This window comes from Ischnura elegans, chromosome 12, assembly GCF_921293095.1.
Source record: "Ischnura elegans chromosome 12, ioIscEleg1.1, whole genome shotgun sequence".
Classification (NCBI taxonomy): domain Eukaryota; kingdom Metazoa; phylum Arthropoda; class Insecta; order Odonata; family Coenagrionidae; genus Ischnura; species Ischnura elegans.
The window spans coordinates 37076904-37104077 of NC_060257.1; the positions used below are offsets into that span (position 1 = coordinate 37076904).

At 37.8% G+C, this 27174-nt stretch overlaps 1 protein-coding gene across 1 annotated transcript; it reads right to left on the reverse strand.

Annotated features, from left to right (window-relative positions):
- Positions 1-3265: 3265 nt before the first annotated feature.
- On the reverse strand, positions 3266-27163 carry LOC124168932 (putative inorganic phosphate cotransporter). The gene is made up of 10 exons (XM_046547342.1): positions 26714-27163; positions 24544-24851; positions 21660-21932; positions 17693-17780; positions 17191-17462; positions 13484-13666; positions 11766-11898; positions 11489-11610; positions 10344-10463; positions 3266-5154 (listed from the first exon to the last, which is right to left on the reverse strand). Exons 1-10 carry the CDS (start codon positions 26766-26768, stop codon positions 4954-4956), a joined length of 1755 nt encoding a protein of 584 aa, XP_046403298.1. The 5' UTR covers positions 26769-27163; the 3' UTR covers positions 3266-4953.
- Positions 27164-27174: the final 11 nt, after the last annotated feature.

The window sequence follows — 27174 nt, forward strand, 5'->3', positions numbered from 1 at the left end:
GGGAAAACTTTATTCCAAACATAGTTTTTGTAACTTGCTATAATGCCTCTAAAATTATTATCAGTTGGTAGCACCTTTTTCACCCACACATGCCACAAAAATGCTAACTTATACATCTCTCCTATAGCAGCCATCATTATGGAATATTAAAATTCTTAATATTCTAGAATCATTGGACGGATCTTTAAATCCCATTCAACTTCCTCCACAACAAGTCACATGCCTTCCGTGAGTCATGGAATGCAATAGATATGCAACATTTGAAACCATAGGCAATAGTTAACTCATAGTATGACCTCTGAGTTGTGCATAGTGTAAGGATACCAGTCTTCTATGAGTCCCAACTCTACATTCTGTATTCAAAGAATTAGATTACATGTTAAACACATCACATTAGTGGGAGGATCAATTCTGTAGTTTCGCTATTTATTTGTAGCTCTAAGTAATAAAGCAAGCCATTAAACCCAATTCTGTGTTATTTCCTTCAATATGAGGCATCGCACTTGCTTCTTATTCTGCATAGTTCAAAAATTATTCCCACTTATAAGAGTTCTTTGAATGAAACTGTTACACTCAACTTATGTCGAGACATAGAAAGCTATTAGCAATTAAAATTATGGTAATTATTGTTTTAGTAAAGTTTTGTTGAAAGATGCTGGAAATCACTTTGTTTAAATAAAATTTCAATTAATGTAAAAACAACATAAAAACATGCATATATATTTGATACATATGTTTTCATATACAATCCTGGATTACAATGATCCATTTACATTGTCTTTTTAATTAACATTGGCCAACTGAACCAAAGGCACATTAATATGGCTACCTAATATTGCATCAAAAATGTCAATTAATGACATGAAAAATCACCTCCAAAAATTTTGAGGGAAAAACATTTTCTTTTTCATACCAAGTAGTCTTGTTACCTGCTTTGCATGAGGTGGATCAAATGGCAAGTTTGCATACCAATTTAACATTTCATTTCATTAATTAAGCTATCATATATACATGAGTTAAATATTCTAATACAACCATGTCATAATGACAGATTGTAAAAAAGAGCACGCATATCATCTAGAAAAATTCCCAACAAAAAACTAATATCTATAGGAATGATATGGTTATTGAAAGTCACTTTAACATAATAAATAACATTTCAATGCAATTTCTGCCATGTTACCAGCCATGTGCAGTAGATAGTTTGTGAAAGCAAATTAATAAAACAGAATCTATTGATGACATAAGATTTGATGCTTTCCCAGTGGATAATGTTGGTAAACCCTTCTCGGGATCTCCATCAGATTATATTCCCCATTTTAGCCAAAGTGGCTCAAATGGAGAATTTAATCTGGTGGAGATCTCGAAAAGAGGTTACCCACTTCATCCATTGATGTTTGCGAGCACAAATCAATTTCTAATTAAATTTTTTAAAGTGGCTCTCTACAGCACCAGAGAAAAACATCAATTACATAATTGTTTGACACCCAGCGCCAACAAAACAGGTACCTTGAAAGTAATGGGTTCATCACAGCTTCTTATAGAGCTAAGCAGGGTCACTCAGAGACATTTAGGGGCCAAAGAAAATGCTGTGTTTAGCCTCTACCCTCCCCAACCTTAAGGAAATCAGAGGAATGCTGAGAATTACATATTTTTGAAGACCCCACACTTAGGACCTCTAAAGACTGGGGGCAAAGAGAATTACCCTCCGTGTTCCCCTCCCCCATCTGAGCAACCCTGCAGCAAAGAGCCCTTCAAATACCACAGATAAATGAGGACCATGCATTGAGTCACCAGATATCTGGAATTAGTTGAACATGTCCTCCTTTATTACTAATACATGAGAGAAGATGAGTTTCGGTCTTGCTTCTGGTTAATGACCGCAAATATGGCAACAGTGCTTAGCTGTCTGGTACGTACAGTAGACCCTCGCTTTAGAATATTAATCTGTTCCCCAGAACCCCCCATAAAGCAAATTCCATCGATATGTCAAATCTGCATTATTTCCAGGTGCTACAGGGTGACACATGCGTGGGTCCTTACGGAACTGCAAATCTACAATATTTCTTCATTTTTCAGCAGTCGCCAGTAAGCGAAATAAGAATTTAGAGGCATAAAACTTGGTGTGTCTGTATAATACATGGTAACTAATGTGGTACGACCACAAGTTAAGTTTGCCCGATTGGTGGATCATGCCACCCAGATTGAAACTCGTTTCACGCAGGTGCAAGTGTGACTCACCAGTGGATTACGCCCTTCCCAGACTGGGCCAACCTTCGACAACTTGGCGCACCACTTTTCATCGGAGAAAACCTGTCGATGTGCAATTTTGTGTGAAATGCATACATTCCGTGTATTATGTGACCCGACTCCCCGCTGCCACTTCAGAATGGAGTTTCACAATTACAGTTGAAAAAAATGTGATTGGAGTATCACCCAGGTGGCTCAGTCTGACACTGGCCTCAGTAAAATGCTCAGGATGCAAATGTCTAGAAATTAAATGTCCTGTGGCCTAAAAGTGAACCAGTGTCACTTTCTTGAGGTTCTGGGGAGCTCTCAAAACAAATGGCCTATAGGGTAGTCCCTAGAAGGAGTGGGCCCGATCAGTAGCTGCCCTATGTTCCTCAAGTTACCCTCCTCCCATTGGAAAAAGGTCCCTCAGTTTGGCACCACTAAAAGATAGCCCTACAAATGACCCACCAGTGGATCACAAATTGGAAAAAATTCCTCCCTCCAGCGAACATGTAGCGCAGTAAGTGAGACTATGTTAAGAATGTACTTTGTTAGCAAATAAAGCATGGAGTTATGCATTTCATTACATATGGTGTGAGAGAAAAAAAAATTGGCACAATTTTTCGTTTTAAAAAATTTGCACAAAATCAGCTCATTTAGCATGCCGCATCCATCTTGAGTTGGACTTATCGTAAAGCAGGGGTCTACTGTTCATTAATTTCTATATCCTGCCCTTTTTACAAGTCATTCATTTAACTTTCAATCACACTCATTCATATTGTTCTATAAGACACCTGTTTGCACACATTTTCGGCCATCTATAAAGCTAATAAATGAAATAGCTATCCTCTTTGAAAGTATAAATAACTAATGAAAAATAATATTACTGTATATGTCTGAATATAGTCCCCCCTTTTTTCCAAAAATGCCCAATGTAAAAGTAAAGGGGGGGACTATATTCAAACACATTTTTTTAACTTTTCCCGAAACTGAAGCCTCAAAATTAGGGGGGGGGGGGTTTATATCGAGATTGATTACAGGAACATTAATTACAATTAGATCAAGATCATGATTATTAATATGAATTGGATTAGAAATAAATTTAATATCATTTATTCCTATATTCAGAGGGGGACTATATTCGGAGAAATACGGTATATCAATGTATAAATTTAGTTTGAGTAGCATTAAAGTGAACATTTTCAGGCTTCCACTTGGTGTAACTGCTTGTTGAATAAAACATACATAGTTATTCTACACTAAAAGCTGTAATTCACCGACCCAAAAGTTTATTCGACTATTGCTTTTCATGGTTATTAATAAATAATAGGGAAGTCCTCGTGTTGCCATGTTTTTTTTTCAAAACACCCTGATTTGAAAATTTTGATTCAGTCACCCAAATCAACCATAATAAAAAGCTTACAGGCTACAGATCTGAACATTAGCAAATATTTTTCTAAATCAAATTTGTTATGTATAAAATAAACCATAAGTAATGATTACGAACATTTTATAAGTTAATGGAAAAAGGATTTAGTTTTAATATCTAAAATTTAATCTTAATCATATGACCAACAAGAGAGTAAAGAATGGTTCAATACCACATCACAATTTTTTTACACCTAAAATAACTCAACGCGAAGGATCCAACCATATGAGTTACTAGGTGTTTGCAAAAGAAATTAGAAAAATATTTGTTTTTATCGGAAGATCTGCTAAATTTTAATTCGAACCCATTAAAACAGGCAACACACCCATTCAATGCTGTCATCCTGCAGATTCTCAGATGACAACAAACAAGGAATCAATGAAGTTATTACTATTTTAAATTACTGTAAATTCTACACAGTTTCACCATTGATCATTGAGCAATGGAAACCTGATTTTGCAAATGTCGGAATAATAGGTATGGAATGTCTAATATACAATAGCATTCATCAATGGTTATTTCATTTTTCTCATCCAGATGCAATTCTTACGTTCACATAATTAATATCTGTATCTGTTTCATTGCGCATTTTAATGCAAAGCATGAAAAAATGGACAAAATAACCAGCTGCATCGCTGACTGCTATTAATAAATGTAAGTAACAGTTGAAAGTGCCCCTAAATACTCCTTTGCACACTTTTGAGTAACAATTATGAGCAGTAATTCACGTATCACAGGGAACAGGAATGTGAAAATTACTGAGCAATAGAACATAACATAAGAAGTATAAACGATAAAATGCATCAAAGCAAAGATTATACTACCTTTGTTTGATTAACAATCAAAAAAAGAGAGCCAAAATTATTCTTCAAGTTTCCATGGAAACTGAGAAAGAAATTTCTTGCCTTGCATCAAAGATGTAAGAAGCATATTTATTATGTACGCAACACAACAGCGATATCATTGTATGCATTTCAGCTGCTGTAATATTTTGTATTTGATGAATGCCAAGAATGAATAAAGCTCTAAAAATAAGGCTCTGAAATAAAAATAACATACATAACATATACTTAAAATAATATCCAAGAATTGATCCCGGTACGCAACATTATTACATACTCAGAACCTAATAAAATACACAAAATACTATGGATATAATATAAAATAGAGGGTAATGACAAATGGCAATTTCAGTTACATTCCTTTTCACTCCATTTCCTACCACACCATAAAATTGGTGCACTTGAGTTTAAAAATTGGCATAAGTAAAACTAATGCCAATTGTATTCAGATCATGAGCTTTCATCTTCCCTATCTTCATTAACAGAATGTCGGGAAAATGCACCTTGAGGATTATTGGCTGTGTTTGAATTCCTCCGTGGGTTATCCCAAGGCTGTACCTCTCCAGATGCAAAGAGAATGTAAATGAAATTCAACACGAGATTGATGCCAGCTGAGATCAGGAAAACATACCTCCATCTGGTTATTGTTTCCTGAAACAAAACAAAAAAGTTACACACCAATCACAATACAGGTAGGTACAACTAAGTATGTACCTTACATCATGCTATTGAGGCACAGAAACAGGTTCACTTAACACCCGTCAGAGCCCAAAGTTTTTTTTTAATTCACACAAGTATAAAATATGATACATATGAGCTCAACACAATAAACACAATCCAAACTGACTGAATAATAGAGGAAATCTTCTACTAAGTATGTGCACTGATATGTACGCTAAAATTCACATATTAAATGCATTCCAGGAGTATTGGCTCGGCACTGCACTGGGTGCCATATGGCACCCGTGGGCGTTGACGGGTTAATAGTTTACATGCATTCCATATGTAAAATTGTATTTTTGTAAGGTTTCAGCAGCATGATAAAGTTTAAGATGGGGTTTCCCATACACTTTCATTATTTTTAGACAGCAGTTCGAACGGGATGGCAATAATTACAGTATTTATCTGAATATGGTCCCCACTTTTTTTCCAAAAATGCCCGTGGTAAAAGGGCCCATGGGCAGTGTTGGATCTATGGGGGAGTCAAGGGGGTTATAGCCTCCCCCTTGGTTATCCAATTTACACTAGGTAGAGTGTTATTTTCTTTTGGACCCCCACTACTGCTGGGAGACTGCTCTCACTTAGCCCCCCCATATCCCTATCCTAGATTCCCCACTGTCCATTTACTATTTTCGGAGAAATATATACAGTAGAACCCCGTATTTACGTTATCGGAATTTACGTTTTCCCGCAAATTGCAAGTTTTTTTCTGGGTCCCATCATATTTCCTATCTCTCTAACGTAAATAGAACCCTGTATTTACGCCGTGTTTTTTTCGTTTTCCCGCCATGTGCATCACGACGTGCCGACCATGGTGCCGACTAAAAAAAATATTTGCCTACTAAAACAATACATCTTGCATATCAGCCCTTAAAAACTGTCTTTTGGCTTCCTTTCGCGCATTTGTATTTAAAAATACAAGAGAGATATGCGTAATGAGAACTATTTTCGAGAAGAATTTGAATGCGGCGGGACAAAACGCCTCTAGCGTCGGAAATGGTCGGAAAGTTGAACTACGTCATCTCGTTTTCTGCCAGCGGCGAAAAGATTCACGATATGAAAGTAGGTGTTTTGAGCAATCCAGCGATGTAATAATTATAACGTAAGAACTCCTGAAGGAATGATGACAATAATCACGTAAACTATAATTTGATACGAGAGTTTGAAAGGAAAGCATACGAGATGAAACGTGATAAATGCCGGAACTATAAAACTTGACCGACAACTGGGATCATTTGCGCTGACTTCATTCACAGTTGCGAAGTAATTATGGGTTAGTTACATACTTTTAGGAAAACTTATTTAAACTTGAATTATCCCATTCAAATCGCAGTGCATCGCAAACTATTGTAACTTTCAAAAATTATGAAGTCGCACGACAGTTTGTACTACTTGATCGTCAAGGAGTAGTTCAGATACTCGTTTGTTGCCAAGTTACCCTCAATTAATACGGGAAATAGAATTTATCCTGCTTGAAAATGGAAATTCGATGTGAAAAACGGACATTTTTAATTGAGGAGATCCGATCGGATTGCCAGTCTCCACATTCAATACCGTGGTGAAAAATCGCAATGCCATTGTAAAACATGCAAACCAGTGCGGACATTTATTAAAAAAAGAGAAAATATGTGTAGAATTCCAGGTAAGAAGAATTAGAACAAATTCTAAAAGAGTAGTTTTTAGGTTCAAGATCATCCAATGTCCCTGCAAATGGTGTCATCTAAAGGCCTGTTTACGTAGTACATTAACCCGTGCGAGTTAATGTCTAAATTTATGAATGCGCGAATGAACACGAAAATGCACCGTGTATTCACCCAACTAGCGCGAATGCATGAACAGAAAATTGAACCTGTTCAAATTTGGTTCATGCATTCATAGTGGGATTTAGGGGAGGGACACGAGCCCCTCGGGAGGGACACGAGCCCTTCCTCCCCAGATGCTTAAAAACTAGACAAAATTTGAACGCGGTTATCAAGGCGGATCTAGGGGTGGGGGGGCACGTGCCCTCCCTCCCCCCCCTCAAGACCCTTAAAAAATATGCAAGATTTTTAATACGGCCCCGTTATCATTGCATTCGTTTTGTATTACGAGGTATCCTTGTGCCCCCCTCAGAACAAAATTCTGGATACGGCCTTGCATGTGCCCCCCCAGAAAGAAATCCATTTAATTCAATATTAATAACTTTGATGTAAAAATAAAAAGAATTTTGTAAAGCCATCATTATATCTTGTTTTTAATCTCAAGAGAAGATCGTTTGCCTGCCAGGCCCTCCGTGCCCGTCCCAGAAAAAATCCTGGATCTGCCCCTGCATGCATTTGTACATGTAGCATTCCAGTCCACAAAAATCATTCATGCAAATAGATATTAACTCTTACGTGTTAATATATCATGTAAACAGGCCCAAAGGCCCCTGAGAAAAAGCATTTTATTTCCCCGCAAGATTGAGAATTGAAGATTCCACGGTATCTATAATGATTGGTTGGATTGATTCAAAAATAGGTACAGTCTTGTATACAAGACAGTGAGTGGTGAAAGCAAAGATGTTAACATAGAGACAGCAACTCAGTGGAAAGAATCTGAATTGATTAGACTTCTAGAAGGTTACAGCCCAAAAGATGTTTTCAATGAAACAGGATTATTTTTTAATTTTTGCTGCCAGCAAAAACACTGTGCTTCAGAGGGTAACAATTATGTTATGGAATAATGCTTAGTGAACAATTACAAAATTAATATTTCCAAAGCCAGTATGTGAGTTAAAGTGAAAATTCTGTATTTCCCACTACATATTTGCATTTTCCCGCAATTTACACCTTTTTTCTTGGGTTCCTAGAAAAGTGTAAATAAGGGGTTTTACTGTAGTAGCTTCAAGTCGATGGCGTGAATGTCAGTTGAACAGTTGTGGTGGAATGAGGTGAAATTTATTACATGGTTACTTATGTGGTTATTTTTGGGTTGAAATAAATAACTTATTTTTGGAAAAGGATTTTCATTTTCCTTTTAAATTTTTAACTAACATTTTTCTCCCAATGCAAGAGCCTAAAATAATGAAATAGGCAATGCAACTACACCCATGTCTCGTATAGCGCAAGGGATGCGTTCCTTGGGGTCTTTGCGCTATACGAATTTGCGTTATACGAGAGCGTTTTAACATTGGGAAGATAGGGATGCGTTCCTGGTAGCATAGGTCTTGGGTATTGAATTTCCTCTAAAACATATATATTCCCATAAATAGCCTTAGAAAACATTATTTATATAAATTTTTATAGTTTAAAACATCTTTAAAGATAGTATGCACGCATTTGAAGACTTTTATTCACGTTAAAAAAAATTCTTACGTGCTTTTGAAATTCCCTCCTGTCGTGCGGGTGGGCTAACATCTGCTATCTCAGGGGTTCGTAATGCATTGCCGGCAGTTGACGATTTTTCAAAACCAGTCTAAAAACAACTATTGTGTCACACAGGCCCTTTTGTCGCTCATCGAAATGACAGGCAAATGCTACTTTGAATGCCATTTCATAGCTAGCGGAGTTTATGAATGATAAATCATTTTAATTTGAAGTCCTCCGAGTCATTAGCAGCTACGTGAAACAGTCTTTAAATGCCTTGAAACCTGACCCAGGTTTTCCTTCCCTGAAAATGAATGAACGAGAATGCATTCTTTTCCAAAAGAATATCGTCTCGTCAACACTAAAAACTAGTTGAGGGGGAAAGGAGCCACTTTCAATCACAGCTTGGAGTTCATCAGAAAATGATGTGGTGACTGCGCTATCAACACTTGCAGATTCACCTGATATCGCCGCACTGAAAATACCTGCTTGCCGTTTAAATTCTGGAACCAACCGGAGCGATTACCACTCTCGTCTTTTTGTACTGGTTCACTATGAACTTTCCGTATGTGTAGACCGCTTGGTTGAAGTTGGTGCGGCTGAGGTCACAGATGTTTTAACTTCGTCTTTATTCAGAATAAGGCATCGTGCGTTTAAACTTCCGCGCAATATCGCTTTGACGTTCTCCATTTTCAAAGCAATTGACCTATATCAATTTCTCTTCTAGGTTTATGGTTTTTCTTGATAAATTCTTGATTTTTCTACCCGCATTCCTATTTTTTGCCATTTTCTCTTTTTACTCTGCATGGCTCTATCGAAATCACCTTCTACTGCTGGACTGTATTCTTGAGACGCAGAGGGCCTACGACTGCGGGAGGGAACGAAGCTATTGTGTTTGAGACTCTATAGCGGACCCTTCTATGAGTTGATGCTATTCATACGCAACTCGGCCACCGCTCCATTTCTCCCCCGTGAATACCGATGACCTTGAAGGTTTTAGCCCTCTACCTGGAAGTCAATCGCCCGATAACCTATGACGGCAAAAATTACGTCTCAACCAGTACTGCTTAAAAAAAACTCATTTCCACTAGCCCCACGCTTAATTTATGATCTAAATTAACTCATTCTGTTAAGGAGACGAGATAAATTACTTGGTAGGCCGACTATCTGGACCCAATGACGAGTAATGCTTTTGGCCATTCCACAGCAATAGATTTCGATTAATACGTAAACAAATTAGAAGATTTGAAGCAAGCAATACTATTAATATGCGTAAAATGATAGCAATTTCGTGTGTACTTAGCGCAAGTTCACGTTTTATCACGAGAGCGTTTAAGATTTTTGATTAGGCTACACTGCGTTGCAATGTTTCCCCGAGGAACGAATTTGCGCTATATCGAAATTGCGCTAATCGAAATTGTGCTATACGAGACATGGGTGTATTTCAAAATGCATGCTTTTTCAACTATCCCCTGCAACTACAAAAATTGATTGGTAAATAAGCATTACTTCATATGTGATAGTGAAAGAGCCTGTAGAATAGGATGAGATATTTTAACAATAAATTTAAAAGATACAAAAATTACCCGAGGGTATTAAATGATAACACAATGGTCTATAAATGCTTCCACAACTAGCTAAATTTCATGGTTAAATCAGCCCCCTTAATCTTATTTTATAATAATTAATGTACAGAGACAAATTCAGGCATAAATTATTATGCTAACCTTGAATCACGAGAAGTATGTTTAATAAGAAGTAAGCAGATGTATAAAGAAAAATTTGGAAACTTACATGGCCATTAACTATACTCCCTGTGGCATAAGGAGCTAAGAAACCACATACATTTGAGATTGCATTTGTGAGTCCATACAAAGTACCGGCAAGACGAGGACTTAGAGCCAAGTGATTAACCTGGGGGGAAAAAAACAAATTAATCATTGATGTAAATTAAAAGTCAAATATATGAACAACTACTTATTTACTAAAAAATTTACATAGTAGCTAAAATTCCACAACATACAAAATTTTGCCATTCTCAGCTAAATTTATGCGTGGGAAGTTCCCAGCATAGGCAGATTTAGGGGGGGGCACAGGTACACGTGCTCCCCCCCCCCCCCCCCCAGATGCTTAAAAAATACACAAGATATTTTGTTACCATTACTTTACATTCGTTTTGTTTTATGTACTATGGAGCCTCAATCATTTAATATAATATTACATATATTAAATCAATTTCTTATCAAAATAAAATATTTTTTACAGTAATTGCTGAATGTTGTTTTTAATCTTCAAAATGAGGAGACCCTTGCGCACACCCCAGGAAAAAATCCTGGAGACGTAAAAATAATGGAGAGAAGAATAAAAAGTACCATTAGTGTGTTGCAGTGGCGTAACAAGGACTGTGCTTTGAGGGGGAATATGGGGCCTGTGAGGGCGGACCACCTCCAGGCAACGGCGGTCTGGTGGTTAGTCACCAGTTGGTGTTCAGCGACTCATCTCACTACCATGATATTAATACACGATCTTTAACTTTAAGCAAATGCAGTTACTATATGTCAAACTCGACAATAGTTTTAGATAATTTTTTTATTTCTCTGAGGCTTTGGGGGGGGATCTAGCCCCCTCATCCCGCCCTCCACAGTTACGCCACTGGTGTGTATTGTATTCCTGGTTTAATGATGTCTTTAATATATTTTTTAATAAATCATCTAATTAGGACATTTGCATCGAAAATGCAAACCCTAATTTGCCTTTGTATCCTATGTATGCTTTAAGTTGTCCATGAACAGATTTCAGAGAAGCCAGAGTAGGACACTTGGTCCCCCGAGTTCTATGTAGCCTTACATAGGTATGTGGAGGGACGAGAAATGACAGAAATTCTTTAATTACAATACTAAAATGGCCTATTTTTACTTAATTCCTGAGTTAAGACTCACCTGCACACCAGAATATGCAGCTCCAGCAAAGCCACCACTGATGGCTAATAAGGCAAGGATGAAATTCGAATGACAGCCTGCATAAGCAATTCCAACAAAACTCAAGGATGGAACGATCACAGCTGAAAATGAAAACCACAATGCATAACACAAGAATTATGTATCGTCAAATGCAGAAATAACTTTAAGAGAAGTAATAATAAGAGTGAAGCAAACTCTGTATGAAATAAGGAGCAGTCAATGGAAAAATGCAGTAATAACTAGTTTAATTGCTTACCTAAAGAATTGAAAATTTTTAATGATGCTGTGGTAGAGAGATAGCCAGCTGAGAGAAGCCAATCAGCCAACCAACTAAATGGCAGGGAGCACAGCCAATTCAACAAATATGGTAGAGCTGATAGGAAACTGTTCTGATTACAATACATGCAAGAAGTTAATAATTAGCAAGGAAAAATGTACAGTCATATTTTACTATGTATATCCACTAAAAATGCACGTTAATGACAAAAATTTCATAACCCAACAATAGAAAGTAAAAAGAGATTACTAAAAAAATATGCACTAACATATTGTGAGCAGGAGCCTCAGTGAAAATTAGTCCATGAAGAAGGAAACTTATAGCAACTTTGCAATTAGTTAAGAAATTTATTCACAATAGAGGGATTAATGATGTTTTTTAATGCCAATGATCCATGAGGTAAGATCTGTAACTGTATTAACAGTAATTCCAGTTTCAAAAGATAAAAACTGTAAGTGCAGGTAACAAAAAATGGTACACTCAATTCATGACTATAATGAATTCTTCTCCAGTGAGGTAGTGATTTAATTGTAGCTGGCACACCTTGGAGGAATTTCATAATGATGCTAGCAATAATGACTTGGTCATATTCTTCAAAAATTAAAACTAAATCGGTTACTGCACTTATTCCATCATTTCTGTCAACTTGGAGTTTTACCCTTAAGAATGACACAGCGTGTCAAAACCAGTTGCGTTGAATTAACTTTGTGAGGAAAATTACTTCAGCATGGCCAAACCATAAAGCTTGAATCACACGATCATTTTCTTGTCGCGAAAAGTGATCGTGCCAGTGATCATTTTTCGGAATCATACAGTCCCTCCTGCCGTTGCCTTCACTTTCAATATCACAGCTCATTGTCATAAGACCTGCACAACAAAAATATATAGTGTAGTTTGTTTATCTATGTTGTTCCCACTATTGTCAAACCCTGCGCTGCAATCGCTCCATGCAGGCATGCGTTCCGATTGGCTGATATGGGGTTTTAGTGACAGTGGATTTGGGGGTCCCAGGGCGGGCCCCGCAAAGGTTACACTCTCGAGAGCCGGGAACCAAGTCTGAGACTTATATGCCCGTGCTGCTCGAGAGGGGAAGGACAGAGGAAGGAAAAAGGAATGGAGGCATCGCCGCGATGAGAGCCCGACGACACCTCCAGGGGAAGGACGGGGGAGGAAGGGAGGGGACGAGGAATCCCGCACCGTCACAAAGGCGGGCGGGTCCTACTATTAGCGAAACCAAGCTTACGCAATTAATATTCTACCAATCCTAGTATATTTTCCTATGAGGAAGAAAAATCTATCGATTGAATCGGTAGATAAGGGGTTTTATTGACAGTTTTAGCAATGGAAAAAACAACCAGAAGAGTGATGAAAAATGGTGATGGGAATCCTCATCGCAATCGTGATCGCAAAAAACAATTGCCGGCAACGATCATTTGCAAGTGATCACTGGGAAATGATGGATAAAATGATCGTTTGATTCAGGCTTAAGGAAATATCTTAAGAAGAAACTGGTCAAGTTTAGATGAAGTCAATCAGAAATATCCATTTCCATCAGTTACAGGTGAAACCATCAGTTACTCCTTACTTTTTAAGAGTAATAATGAAGTCAGCGAGGGGCTAAATGGATTTTCTGACCACATCAATCAGTCCAAGCAAAATTACAACCTATTATCTAAAAATGCCCTTCTAATGCTCACCTGCATAATGTTAAAGTGCAATATTTTATCCATGTAGGTAGGCAATTCAGTAAGAAGAGTATAGAATGCCCAGCTCTGTCCACACATTGTCAATAGAATAGCCCAAAGTGGAAGGGATGTCAAGACCTGACACCATGGAATGCCTTCATCAACAAGGTCATCATCTGCTGGAGATGTTACAGTCTGCAAAGCAAAGGATACATATCAAAATTAGTGAATTATCAGCCAGCAAGTGAATAAAATTAAAATATGCAAATAAAATCGCCACAACTTCCACTGCCAGATAATTTCATTCATTAGTTTGACAAAGTTTAGTCTGCAACCAATTAAAACCTAGTTTCAAAAGAAATGACCAAGATCCCATCCTTCAATTGCTATGTTTAAGATGCATATAATTCAAACTTGATATTAACATACATGTGCTTTGAATACTGCATTTCTGTTGTTTCAAAAAACAAAATGCAGGGAAAGTACGTTTTACACTTACAATTAGATCATACTTCAAAAAGGAGTTTTATCAATTGACTTCATCATTAATTAAAATTACCACTAAAACCTTGTCAAAAAAAATACAGATTAATGCCAATCATAATGAGTATGTATATCCAAAAAATTTTGAGGAAGTACTTTACTCATTGAAAAAAATCCATTTAAACGTATTAAAAATTAACAGCATAGATTCATGAAGTACTTGCTGATTTATATTGCTAGTTACGAATTATGAAAATAGAAAAGGCTTATTCCAATTAAAAAGTATTCTATCGGCTAAAGTTGGTATTCTGGATGATTACTGTCTCCTCATTCACAAGCCTTGGTTCATTAATTTGATTTAAAATTTGTAACTGAGGCCAACCAACCTGTTTGTTAGATTAACAACAGTATTTTCAAGTCTCAGATGTCTACAGTGTTCCATATTTGAGGCAGACTACTATCAGGTGGCATCTGTGTCATAGTTAATTCTTGGTAGTACCAGACCAAAACTTCAGAGATTCATATTAATGACCTTAGCATGACCATTTCTTTTCAGAAAAATCAAGTACCGTATAAGCGTGTGTAAGAGGCGCACCTTTTTTCCCAGAAATTGAAGTCAAAAAGGGGGGTGCGCCTCTTACACAAACTTCTTATCTTCCCCTCCCCCTTCGCCGGCCGCAAGTCCAAGGGGAACTGAGTCGCCTTGGTTTTCAGCGTCAGTCAGTCATTTGAAACCCTGGGTCAAAATCAAGCAGCAGGTAGGGGAGTTTCTCCCTTAGTGACGTTTTTGTAAAATGCTCCTGTTTGCATTTATTGTAAGCATCGCGCCGTCACGTCGGTACCCCAGAGGTGAACTTGGAAAAGATCGCGCGGGGTGATTCGCTCCGGAGCGTGCGATAAATTTACTGCCACGAATGGGCATTCCGCGGCATTTATACTGCGTATAGTAATTGCTTATCAAACGTAGAGAAACGCATAATTTTGAAGGACATGCCTGGTTAATAGTCAATATCTGTCTTGCCGAGCAATTTCCATTACGCTGAGCACATGATTTTTCAAAAATTACCTTCAGACGCTTATATGAGGATTTTTGCAACTGAAAATTATATTGGTGTCAAAACCTGCAGTTTAAAAAATTTAAACGAGTGTGTTCATTGTTGGACTAAATGGTGGATAGAAGCAATCGGAAATACTTATAAGTGAAGAGCGCTGAAGGAGAGGTCGAGGGGAAGGAGTGTATCCGTATTTCAAGCTACGAGGAGCGTATCACCTCCATATTTCAAGCTACGAGGCTATGAGCCGCTATGAGCGAAGGAGCAAGGGAAACCACGTCCGATCTTGCATTTGATGTTGTTGCCTTGAAAGCGAAGCGGCGAGGGCGCAGCAATGTGATATACGTAGTTTGCGCGTCCTGAAGTTTCCAGTCCGTCTCGTCTTGTTTGAGTGCGCTTATGCTACGCTTGTTTCTTCCGAAATTGTGCTGTTTGGACTATGTTGAATATTAGTAGCCTTGTTTTAACTTTAAATCTTTGTGTCAATCAATTAGAGTTCAAAAAACTTAAATGCCATCAGATATACGTCGCATTAGGTCTCATTCGTTTTAGAAACCTCGTGCACGTCATACAATTGCTGAAAGATATCGAGATATCTTTGAGCTCAGTAGGTGACTCACCTAGTATTTGGCCTCCAGAAACTAGGAGAATTGAACCTGGTAGGCCGAAATAGGTCAGTTGGTGAGATGGGGTAGGGATGAAACACATTTCCATTGTTCCCTGAAATTTTTTTGATACTTCATATTTTCCTATTTTCCTGTGGGGTCTCGGAAAGGAAAACAAACGGCAGAGGCATCAGCTGATGGAGGGCCGAATGGAGCTCCGTTAAATCTACGACGTGGTTATTATCCTACGGCGCTGAGATTGCCCCGATTGTTGTCCAATCTCTTGGGAAGGTTCATGCTATGTGACTGTCATGTTTTGACTTAAAATTTTCCACCGCTGCAATTCTATTGCAATACTCGTGCGAGAGCTTCTAAACAAAATTGTTCGTGAGTAGGACGAGCATCGTAGAGCAACTGCGTATGCGAAGAGAGGATCGGAGCTCTTTCTACTCCCTCTTATGCCGCTATTACCGCTGCAGTTATCAAAATTTTCTCTTTCAATTAGCGTTGAAAGAGGAAATTTCGACAACTGTCGAAATTCCAGGCATACGTCTGCAACACCGCACGATAGGATAAAAAATGCCGCAAAATTTTTTTCTTCTTAGCTTCGATGCTCAAAATAGGGGTGCGCCTCTTACACGTGTGCGCCTGTTACACACGCTTATACGGTAATTGTCAAATATGTACTTCAAAATTTAGTATAACTTTCATGTTATAGTGTCATTACTTTCATTATCAGTATAGCATTATTTAAGGCTTATTGATGTGATTGGCAATCAAATAACTGGAAAATATATCGCAAGATACATATATAATAAAATGCATGGCAATATATGATGGAAAATTCATGTGCTGCATCAGTCTTTGTCAAATTATCATTATCAAGAAATTTTATTTCAAAGCATAATTGCTCCATGGCACAGAATGTGATATAATTACTTGTCTGCAATAAGGCGTCATTCACTGGGACACAAAAGCGAAAAGGGAGTGAGTGTACATGCAAATTCATTGCTTAAAGTCCGATATGTGAGAGAAGTTAGAGATGTATTTATCGTAGAGCGTAGCAAAAGCATTTTACATGGGAGAATGTCCCTCTCTCCACGGGGTTATTCCATACATGCCGCACCCAGGTAATAACCCCCCTAAATTTGGAGCCGGATCCGGCCCTGGTCTCAACTATCCAATATTGCAGAAATCTAAGACTTCAAAACTGCTGTTAATATGGTAAACAGGTTAGTAGCCCAGGTTGATTAGTTTTTAATTCAAATCCTCAGAATTACGTTTTTCAGGTTTTCCACTCGGTCAAGTTTTCCATGGCCAAAGGTCAACTTGTCCCTCATTCACAGGACACTAATTGAACTCTGAAGATCAAATACATTGGCAATGGAAGATCCGACCCTGTGAAAAACTTTCATTCACAGTACACAGAGCTAGAATACCAACTTTAACTCTGATGGGATACTCAAGTCATTTGCTGATTTTTCAATGCACAAAAAGTATTTGAATTACCTGTCTAACTAATGGGCAGTGGAAGAGTTAAATAATAACATAAAAAAGAAAAAAGAAAAGTTATTCCTACTGCATGGTTGCCACGGCTGTGGTGGTGCTTGTCTGGCTGCTTGAGGGAGTGCTCTATGAACCGTCTTTCTTGTGGACAAATACTAGGATGTGTGGCAGGAGAATCACTTATCAGGGCCATCCATGCTATGTACCAAATTACTCCTAAAGCACCAAAAATGTAAAAACACAAAACCCATCCTCCGGGACCCAGCAGCCACCAATAAACTGGAAGGTCTATATTACAAAGAATGCCTGATATAGGCATTGATATCACAGTTCCAAACAGAGCTCCTGAAAAATAAGAGATGAGAAATATTATCACCATGTGTAAGGTTGGCATAATGCATGTAATCAGAGGCATAACTGCAATCACGCACATTTCCAGGGGAGGGGGAGTCTTAGAACCCCTTGTCACTGATACAATGGAGATACCAAGATCCCATATTATGTCCCAAAAAATATTAAAACCAATTCAAGCAATGTGCACATTAATTTACATATATTAGGTTGAGCAAACTTACCAGCGTAAACAATAGCTGTGATTCTGCTTCTTTCCAAAGGCGGTACCCACTGCGCAAACATAGCCATCATAGCTGGGAATGTGACTCCCTTTCAACATTAGAAAGAAATTAAAAATTAGATATTCCCAGTGATGTAAAACACCCATCTGCATATGCTCAATACCATCGGTATGTACCTGGGTTAAATATACTGATTATTTACCCCAAAAATTAACAAAACCTGGGACTAAACAACTAAGATCACAATGTGTCATGAACTTTGACTTTAAAACCCTGTAGCATAAACTGGTTAGGCATCACAGGCCAGGAATACAAGTCATATCTTTGGGAAAGGTATCAATGATAAACTACATTTTTTATTAAAGAATAGGTGTTTGCAAAGGGAGACGCATGTTCGAAAGGCCTATATCAGCAGTTATACCAATGTGTCACCAAAACCTTTAAAAAATATTGCTTAGGGCTTTATCATAAAACCATAAATATCCTAATTTTGGATGTTTACCCAGGCAATGGATAAAAAAATTCTCCATTTATAAATACCCCATCCTCTGAGTATTCACCCATGACCTGGCTCATTAATGAGAAACCAATCAATGATAAAGAAATATAACGAAAAGTAAAATACACCATGGATGAATTTTGCTATGAAAAAATATTTGACTTAGCCAGTATTTGCACCCGGATCTGCGAATTGCCTGTCAGGCATGTCAGCCTATCACACCACCAAGCCATTTTCTCAGAGTGAACTACGGGATGGGTTTTACCTAATGATATGAGTCAATTCGATTCGTTGATTCTAGACCGAGAATTGGAATCAAAAATGAGTATTTACCAAGGTGAAGCATTGATTGTAGTTCCAGTGGTACTTCAAACCACAAATTTATGCATGACTGTGCTTCTAGCAATCACTTGAATTTTCACACCACTTAATCATAAAAACAAAACACATCCGAATCAGCGTAATGACTGTTTCTTCCATGCCATAGTCCCATAGAGACGTCAAAGATACATAAGTTCAGTTCTGAAATTTAGCAATTATATTTTAATTACATAGTGATGATATGAGTGACGCTTTTGTTACCTGTTTCTTCAACTGAGAAATAATTTTTTGCGTGGTTGTCTTGTTGCCTGGAATTTAGTGATATTCTTCTTGGAGCCTATGGCATCAGAAACGATGGAATTGGTATTGGTAGAATCAGAATCGAAATGTAATAACCAGAATCAGAATTGCTAAAATTTTGGAATTGGCCCACCATTAGTTTTACCGAAAAGAGATAAGAGAAAAGTATTATAGAGACCCATGAGTTTTTTTTTTTGGTTAATGCATGAGTCTCTGGAACATTCCATTATTGTAGAAAAGAAATACTCAATTGGCTGTACAATAGGATGGTATCCTATTATTTTTTTATTGCCTAAATCGAAAGATTATTACTCCTGGAGAACGTATTTCACGCTTTCAGATTTTTAAATGACGATATCTATTTTTCGCTATCAAATGAAAAGTGAAAATTTTCAAGTGCGCGATAACGCGACGGGTAAGTATGAATGCCGGGTAAACTCCGTGTGACGTCATTCTGGTTCCCACTGCTGCAAGTGAGGTGACCTTGGGGCGAGGCTCTGAGCGCTGATACGACGCAGGATGCTAGCAGGTAGCAGGGTACCATGCTAGCTGGTAGCGCTTGGCTTAAATAAGGATTATTAATACCCTATCAAATGAAGGAACCTTTCCGAACTTAGGTAATTTTAAAGGGTGATTATTGAGAGATGTTTCCCTGAGCTCTGTGCCTCATGTATGCATTGGTAATCTCAGGCGATGTAAAACTTCTGACGACTTGCATAGCATCTAGGCCCCTGTGACGTCACGTGGAGTGGCATCGCATGGGCGCCAATCTGGCCTTTTTCAAATGAAGATAAAATTGACCCTTGCAATTCGTCAAAACCAGTATTTCTAAAACCAAATAATTTGTATATTATGAATACACTAATGGTGGGTAACGAATCGCAATCAATGCCTTTCGTTTTCTTTGATGAAGGAAACTACCCTATTCTCCCACTGCTCGTCCACCTTGCAGGTCAGAAATGTTACTGCATTGGTGCGTGGGAAGGGGGGAGAAATCCACTGCAGGGACCATACACCAGCCTCTCAACCGGAAAGACCAAAACACACATATTCACTCACAACAAACATACACAAGATCCTTTGTGGGGGCTTTAGGGACCTCCAATAAGGATTATCGTTCCACAAAAAACCGGGAATCTTCAAAGGATGGGCCTGTGAGGGAAAGCCAGTGATTTTTGGAAACACACGCACTCAATAAGCATTCACTCACACATTTACTCACCAATAGATGGCTTCAATTTTGCCGGGAGAAAAAAAAAATATTGCTCCAAGAGAGCGTAGTCGGGGATCGGCAAGGAGACGAGGAAAACACACATATACGTATTTCGGCTACAAAGTAGCCCTCTTCAGCGTGCTGAAGGAAGAACCAAATACACTTACAACACGAGGCTGAAAGTGGAGGGGACGGGAGGACAATCAAAACATAAAAAGGATCTTGTGTATGTTTGTTGTGAGTGAATGTATGTGTGTGTGTGTGTGTGTGTGTTTTGGGCTTTCCGGTTGAGAGGCTGGTGTATGAACCCTGCGGTGGATTTCTCCCCAATCCTCGCACACCAACGCAGTAAAATTTTTTTTACTTGCAAGGTGGACGAGCAGTGGGAGAATTATACAGCCAATTGAGTACTTCTTTTCTACAATTTCGGAGGCCGTAGAAGATCAACCCCCATTTTTACATTCCATTATGCTTCTACTGTGCTGATTGTGCTGCTAGTAGGGAATGCATTTTTGACAGTCTGTGCGGACAGACAGTGTTCACTTCTCAGAAAAGACTGGTGCACAAATGTAAAGTTCTAGAACGCACTGGGGGGCGGTCGGATGCCACGATTCCTTTCAAACTGCACTCATCATTCACTCAAGGTCATTTTGTTTAGAGTCGGGGCCTGTATAGCGGGTGCCTCAAGGTCCGTGGAAGGGAAGCTCTTCGATTCACCACGAGAATCCATGGGAGGAGATCACTATTGTCCAAGAACCAACAGTCTAAAATACACTTCCTGCATCAAACTCAGTATCTTTCATTTCTCACCTATGTATACTGTCCCTCCGAGCGGACCACCTTCACAGTCCGGAATCCCTCAGCGTCAGTCAAGATCCTAAGTCTGAGTCGTGCCTTGTCCAGCTGTCCATAAGTGGACATGACAATACATATATAAAATTTACGTGAAATACAGAGCATTCTCGCGGCTGAGCTTAAAGCCACCGAGTGCGTCCACCGGGTTGCAGATGGTGGGTTGACCTTTAGATATAGAGGTTAGCTGCGAGATAAGCGAGTTCTCTCGTTCAATAAGCAGTCATGGACAAAAAGCGGCGGTGTTCTGAGGGGGTATTGGGCTACCCTTGGGTAAGGTAGGCCATTTAAATGATACCGAAACCTGTGAAGATACCGTGACTTGGCGACTGGGGGCCGCCAACAATTATGCCTCTCATCACCCGGGGGAAAGGGCAGCAGCCCTTCTTCACATGTGCGAAGGTGGAAACCATACTGGTCGGTACAGCAACACACATTTCACTACGGGCGTGGTAACATTTACTTTAACGGCTGTAGTACTGCGATGTGGAAGGCAAGGGGAAACCACCACATTATCATCCCGAGGAGTCGCAGCTACTCCACTCAATTTAAAAGATAGCTGATAGGAGAACTGAGTGGAGAGCTGCATCAAACCAATCCTAGGATTGTTGACCAGTGACAGAGCATTGTCCCTAGCAAATGCACTGCTCTTTAAAACTGCAGCCATTAATATCATAAAATTACTCAATAGCGCAGTGAATCCATCAATAACTTCTGGTGCACTCATTTAAATTAAATTACAATGAAAACTTATTTTCTAGGAATAAAATGACTTTTATTACCTCAGACAATCCTTCAAAAATCCTGAGCACCAAAAATGGACCAATACCCCAGCTCCAATACATCCTCGCTGCAATGGGGCTGACCAGAGTGAATACTCCAGTGAGTAAAACACCAAGGCCAACAACATGACGACCTCCAAAAAGTTCAGATAATCTACCTCCTGGGACTTGTGTTGCCACATATCCATAGAAGAAGGATCCAAGAATCAATCCTTGGGTACGTTCATTCCAAGGAAATTCCCCTCCTGAAGTATCACGAAGGTCACTGAAACTCTGTAGAATTTAGGCAAAATTCAAAATGATTAATGGCACTTTTATATAAAAAAAAGCATTACATATGCATAAAAAAACGAATCATTTATATTTAAAATTGCACCAAGAATGAAATTTGACTGCAAACGAAGTTACTTGTTATATGCTATTCTAGGAATATTGAGATGAGATCATTATAATCTCCCTTAAGGTATTGCATAGGTTACTTAAACACAGTAGAATTTTAAACATAATTGAAAACAATAATAGGTAATTGTGCCAAAAAAAATGGCATACATCAACCAAGAAATTACATCCAATATTGATGTTAGGCCATTAGAATTTCCTATAAGTGAAGGTTACTCAAACTCTAAAATTTAGAACATAAAATTGAATATGGGAATAACCGATCTTAATTGAAAAATTATAAGTATGATAAAAAAAACTATACATTGATTATGGTTTGATGTAGGTAATTCTTCATGACACATTTTACATGTACATGATTTTTAACAACACATGTAATTTTTTAATTCTTTTAAAAATTTAATTTATATATGACATACATTGAAGAAGATGGGGCAAAGTTCTGTCTTGGGTAGTATCTATCCTATATGCAGATGATCTTAGGGATGAATGGATGGGTGAAAAATGAAATTTGAGGTTTCAATGCCAATAGTTTCATTAATACCACCTCTTTCCTTACATTTATGGTAACTGTACCAAAAGCAATGAATGAGAATTTTATCTTTAGATAAGTATGACACTTTGGGACAAAAATTCTAACAATATATGTATTCATTGATTTGAAAACAAAACACATCAATGAAGAAATATGGGTTGTCAATTTTTGCCAAGCATTATCATTTGATCTGCGAGAAAAGTAGAAGAGCAAGGCAATTAGGTAGATAGTTATATTTTTAACACTTTGAGTGCCGGCTGCTAAATTTAAAGCCCTACTGAAAAATCCAGCCATTTTTTACTATATTCATACATTTTTTAAAACATTAGCATCAGAAATATATTTATATTGATGTGCATTTCAATAAAAATGGACTTTACTCTTCTTTATGAATGAGTTGAATAACATTTATAGCTAATTTTTAAATATATAATTTAACCTAATAATGAAAACCTACTGTTTTTGAAAAATAAAAAAGTTGCAACATATGACGTATCGCCATAGCATGCATAATAATTTTTTTAATACACTCAATTTGAACTATTTAAAGCATGGAAATCATAAAAAAGCATTGTTCCAAGCAAAGCTTTATAAATCCTGGATGATAAAAAGGCTCAATGCACCCTCAACGAACGGTCCATTGGCCCAAAGAATTTCCACACTAAGTGGCCCTAGATGAGGATGCCGGTAGCTACATTCGTCCTCAAGACATAAATTGAACTCTTTTTCCATCAAGCAGTTGATTTTTGAAAAAACAGAACCCCTAAGCAGTAGACTGGAAAAGTACCACAGGCGAAATATTAAGGCTTCACGCATACAAAGCCAATTAAATGGAAAGACGTAATATTACGTCCATGGCAATCCTCAGAAGGATTAGCAGGATGTAATATTACGTCCATGGCACGCAAAGTGTTAAAATAGATATCTTTAAAAAGTTGACATAGCTAGATTCCCTGGCTTTGATTATAACTTGTAATAAGAGATGAACAAAAAACAACCCTCTAAGGTCATTGCAACTGGGATTCCTCTCTCCCCTGCTTAATTGATTTACTCAACTGTCCGCCCCACCCCTTCCGTATTCCATAAACTCCTCCCAATACCCTAGATTTGAATGGTGAACAAAATTTCATTCTACCGCCAATTCCTGGAAGTCATACCAAAGTTGTGAAAACTGAAGAAAAAGAATAAAAAAGTTACGGAATAATGGAGTCATACAGTGTTTTTAATCATGTTTGAAAAAAATTTTTCCCAACTACTCAGAAACTTCTAACTTAAAAAGCAAAATTCCTCCCCTTTAGAAACAAAATCATCACATTTGACTCAAGTTTGAAAACATTTTGGCATTGGACATTCCATCAAAAATGAGATATTCCGATTTTAGTATGCAGATATTTCCCATGACTTTTAAAAGAGATAAACACGTACATTTGTATCAATAGTATATCTATACTTACACAAAGTGGTGTAGCCAGGAATCTCACTCGGGGGAGGGGGGAAAGGGGGGGGGGGGGGGAGTAGGCGTCCACAACCATGGGGGAAAATTTTTTAAAAACAGGGTACTAAGTAATGGGTTTTAAACTAATTTTAACATTTTTCATAATCGAAAAAACTTCATTTGTCACGGAAATATTTTCTAAATTCATGATGTTTCAATATTTTTTCATCAATGAAGGAAAATGATTTTGTCTTTAAATTTTGGGGGGTTCCTCTGGCTACACCACTACTAATATATACCGTATATATATGTCTGAATATAATCCCCCCTTTTTTTTCAAAAAATGCCTGTAGTAAAAGTAAAGGGGGGACTATATTCGAACACATTTTTTTCAACTTTTCCCGAAACTGAAGCCTCAAAATTATGGGGGGGGGGGGGACTATATTCAGAGGGGGACTATATTCTAAGAAATACGGTATACGTATATATTAAAGAGAAATAGTAGCGATAATTACCATTTCTATATTAGCTCTGGGCTTTTTGGGGCAAACATCTTTATGAGAGGAGTTTTTTCCATAACTTGCAACAGATTCATAAAATGTTGACTGAAGAGGCGAGTATAATCCAAACATGGAATGTCTCGATGCCAAACTACTCTCAGATTCATTGGTTGTGGAATTAGTCATGGCAACAATTGCCACTGAAAGGTTGACTCGCATAGCATACACATTGGCAAAACCCAAAAAACCAAGAAAGGCCAAAATGTGACGAGTCTTGATTCTTCTTTTTGTGTCCTCTGTAGGACTTGGATCTTCTCCATTTTCTGAAAACCAAAGGGGAAAAGTATTTAAAAAATAAGGGAAATATTTATCCAAAAAGAGCAATTAGATTAGCTTTAAAATGAATTGAACAAACTAGGTACAAAGCAATAGCCTAGTCGATTGCATAAAGATATTTAAATATCATATTAAAACAGTTTAAGTCATGCATTTCAGACAAAAATAACCTGCTACATTTTTAAACTCAACTAGGTTAAGCATAACCTGGACAGTGTCTTACTGAAATGGGCAAAACATAATCTGGGTTGAAATTATAATCTTAAACAACTCAAACATTTAAGCTCAAAGACCTGATTATTGTAATGATAAGACTTAATAAGAGAAACCAAAATGGTAATTTTTACCATTTTGGAAATCAAAGTAAGCCACCTAGCGACTGGCTAGGGTGGCAAGAAAGTAATTTCCTCTTAAATCAGCAATGTTCTGAATAAAGGGGAAATACAGTCAAATCTTGATAAGCGATAACTAGGTACGCAGCTAGGAATTATGGCTGGGGGGGGGTTTAAGGCACAATTAATACTGGATGATATGGAATAATGGAGATGCAGGTGCCCTCCCCCATAAAATTTTCAAGATAAATGCTTCAAAATGTTGAGTTTTACAGTCGTGATACTGCAGTAGTCAATTGGTAGCCATTGGTTCTTGTAATTCTTGTGAATTTTGCTTATTTTAAAAGAAGAAGGCTCACGCCAACATGCCATTTTCGAGGCTTTACGGGCATCCTCGATTCTGCTGAGGGTCTCTGGGGTTATAAAAACATGTTAAACCATTCCACTTGATAGTGGAAATTCCATGGTGAAGGCAATTCTTGATAAGATGAAAGATGAGTCCATGAGTGACACATGAGTAAGTACCATTTCTGCATTTGCATTGCATTCTGCATTGTGGCCTGGTTCTGATTGGCTATCAACAGATTTACTATACATGTTATCATAATGACTAGAAAGGAGGACATTTTCCGATACTACTAAAAATGTCCGCCTGGACACTGGACAAACATCTAAAAAGGAGAAAATGCCTGGATTAATCTGGATGCCTGGTCACCCTAAGAATGATGTACATCAAATGGAACAACGCAGCTGGTATGGAGGAGGAACAGTCAAGATTTAGGTAAACTTCAAAAACTCTTTATAATGAGGCCGAAATGTTTAATAATACATGCCTTAAGGCATGATGGTCTGCTAAAGATAACTGTGAAAGGTCAACTCGAAGAGAAAAATGGTGAAGGAGAGCCATGGATGAAATGCATGGAACTGTGTTCAGAAGGTTTAGTATGAGAAGAGTACTCATTTGTTTAAAAATATTGGCAAATATGGGAACAAAGCAACGAACAGTGTAAAACCGATACCAGAATCGTCAAGCGTTGTGTTTGTCAAGACAATTCTTCACAAGGATGAAGAGCGGCAAATGCTAATATACGAGGTGCTAATATAAGGTGAGAATGCTAATATAAGATATTCACCTGTGCGCGAGGAAAAAAATATAATTGAGACTGAGAGAAATTAATAGAGTTTGACTATAAAGGGAAACGGGCAGGAAGGATATCCACTACCCATTCTCATCAAGTTATCAAGGAAGGAACAACAAAAATGAAAGCACTCAAGTCAGTATAATTGAGGAGCGTTGGATGACATTCTTATAGTACTTAGAACGCACGCATTTAGAATGCTTCCACCCAAAATACATACAAATGCCTGTTTTTAAAACATCGAGAAATACACAAATGAACTTAATGGATAAATTCCAACACAAGTAAAACTTTGCAGACTCAATTTCTTCAACGATAAAATCAAACGCAAACTCATACTAAAAATAATTGAAAAGAGAACGTTCAAGTAATACGTACCAATTTCTTCATGAGCTACCAGAATTTCCTCTTCGCTATTCATCAAACGCGACATTTTTCGGCAAATGAAAACTTAAATTAACGTAAAAAATATAAAACGATAAATTAATTAAGGTTTGGAACATTCGACACTTTCGTTCACCTATCAAGCTTAAACATTAAGTCACGTTGGATATTGACAGACAGCAGTTCAATACATTAACTCAGGCTGAAAAAAATCACAGTAAATATTTGAAAAAAGGTCTGCATACGAGGAAGTAACCTCATTCTATCAAACACAGCAATTTCTTGTGCTTCATCAGTGAATAACACAAGTGTGACGATGAAGCGATGCAACAGGACAAATATAAAAAACAATGAGAGAATAGGCGGGTTGATCAACTCGCATCTTAAGAGATAAGAAGCTGTTCGTGAGTCACATATTATTTAATAACATTCCGTCAGTGCGCGTCATTGTCAGC

Excerpts from the sequence above, each read along its gene's own strand:
- LOC124168932 (XM_046547342.1), bottom strand. The coding sequence starts at position 26,768 with ATGTCGCGTTTGATGAATAGCGAAGAGGAAATTCTGGTAGCTCATGAA. Across the intron at positions 21,933-24,543 it reads CCAGAGCTAATATAGAAATG|AGTTTCAGTGACCTTCGTGA; the intron begins GTAATTATCGCT and ends TAAATTCTACAG. Across the intron at positions 11,611-11,765 it reads AAAAATTTTCAATTCTTTAG|CTGTGATCGTTCCATCCTTG; the intron begins GTAAGCAATTAA and ends TTTCATTTTCAG.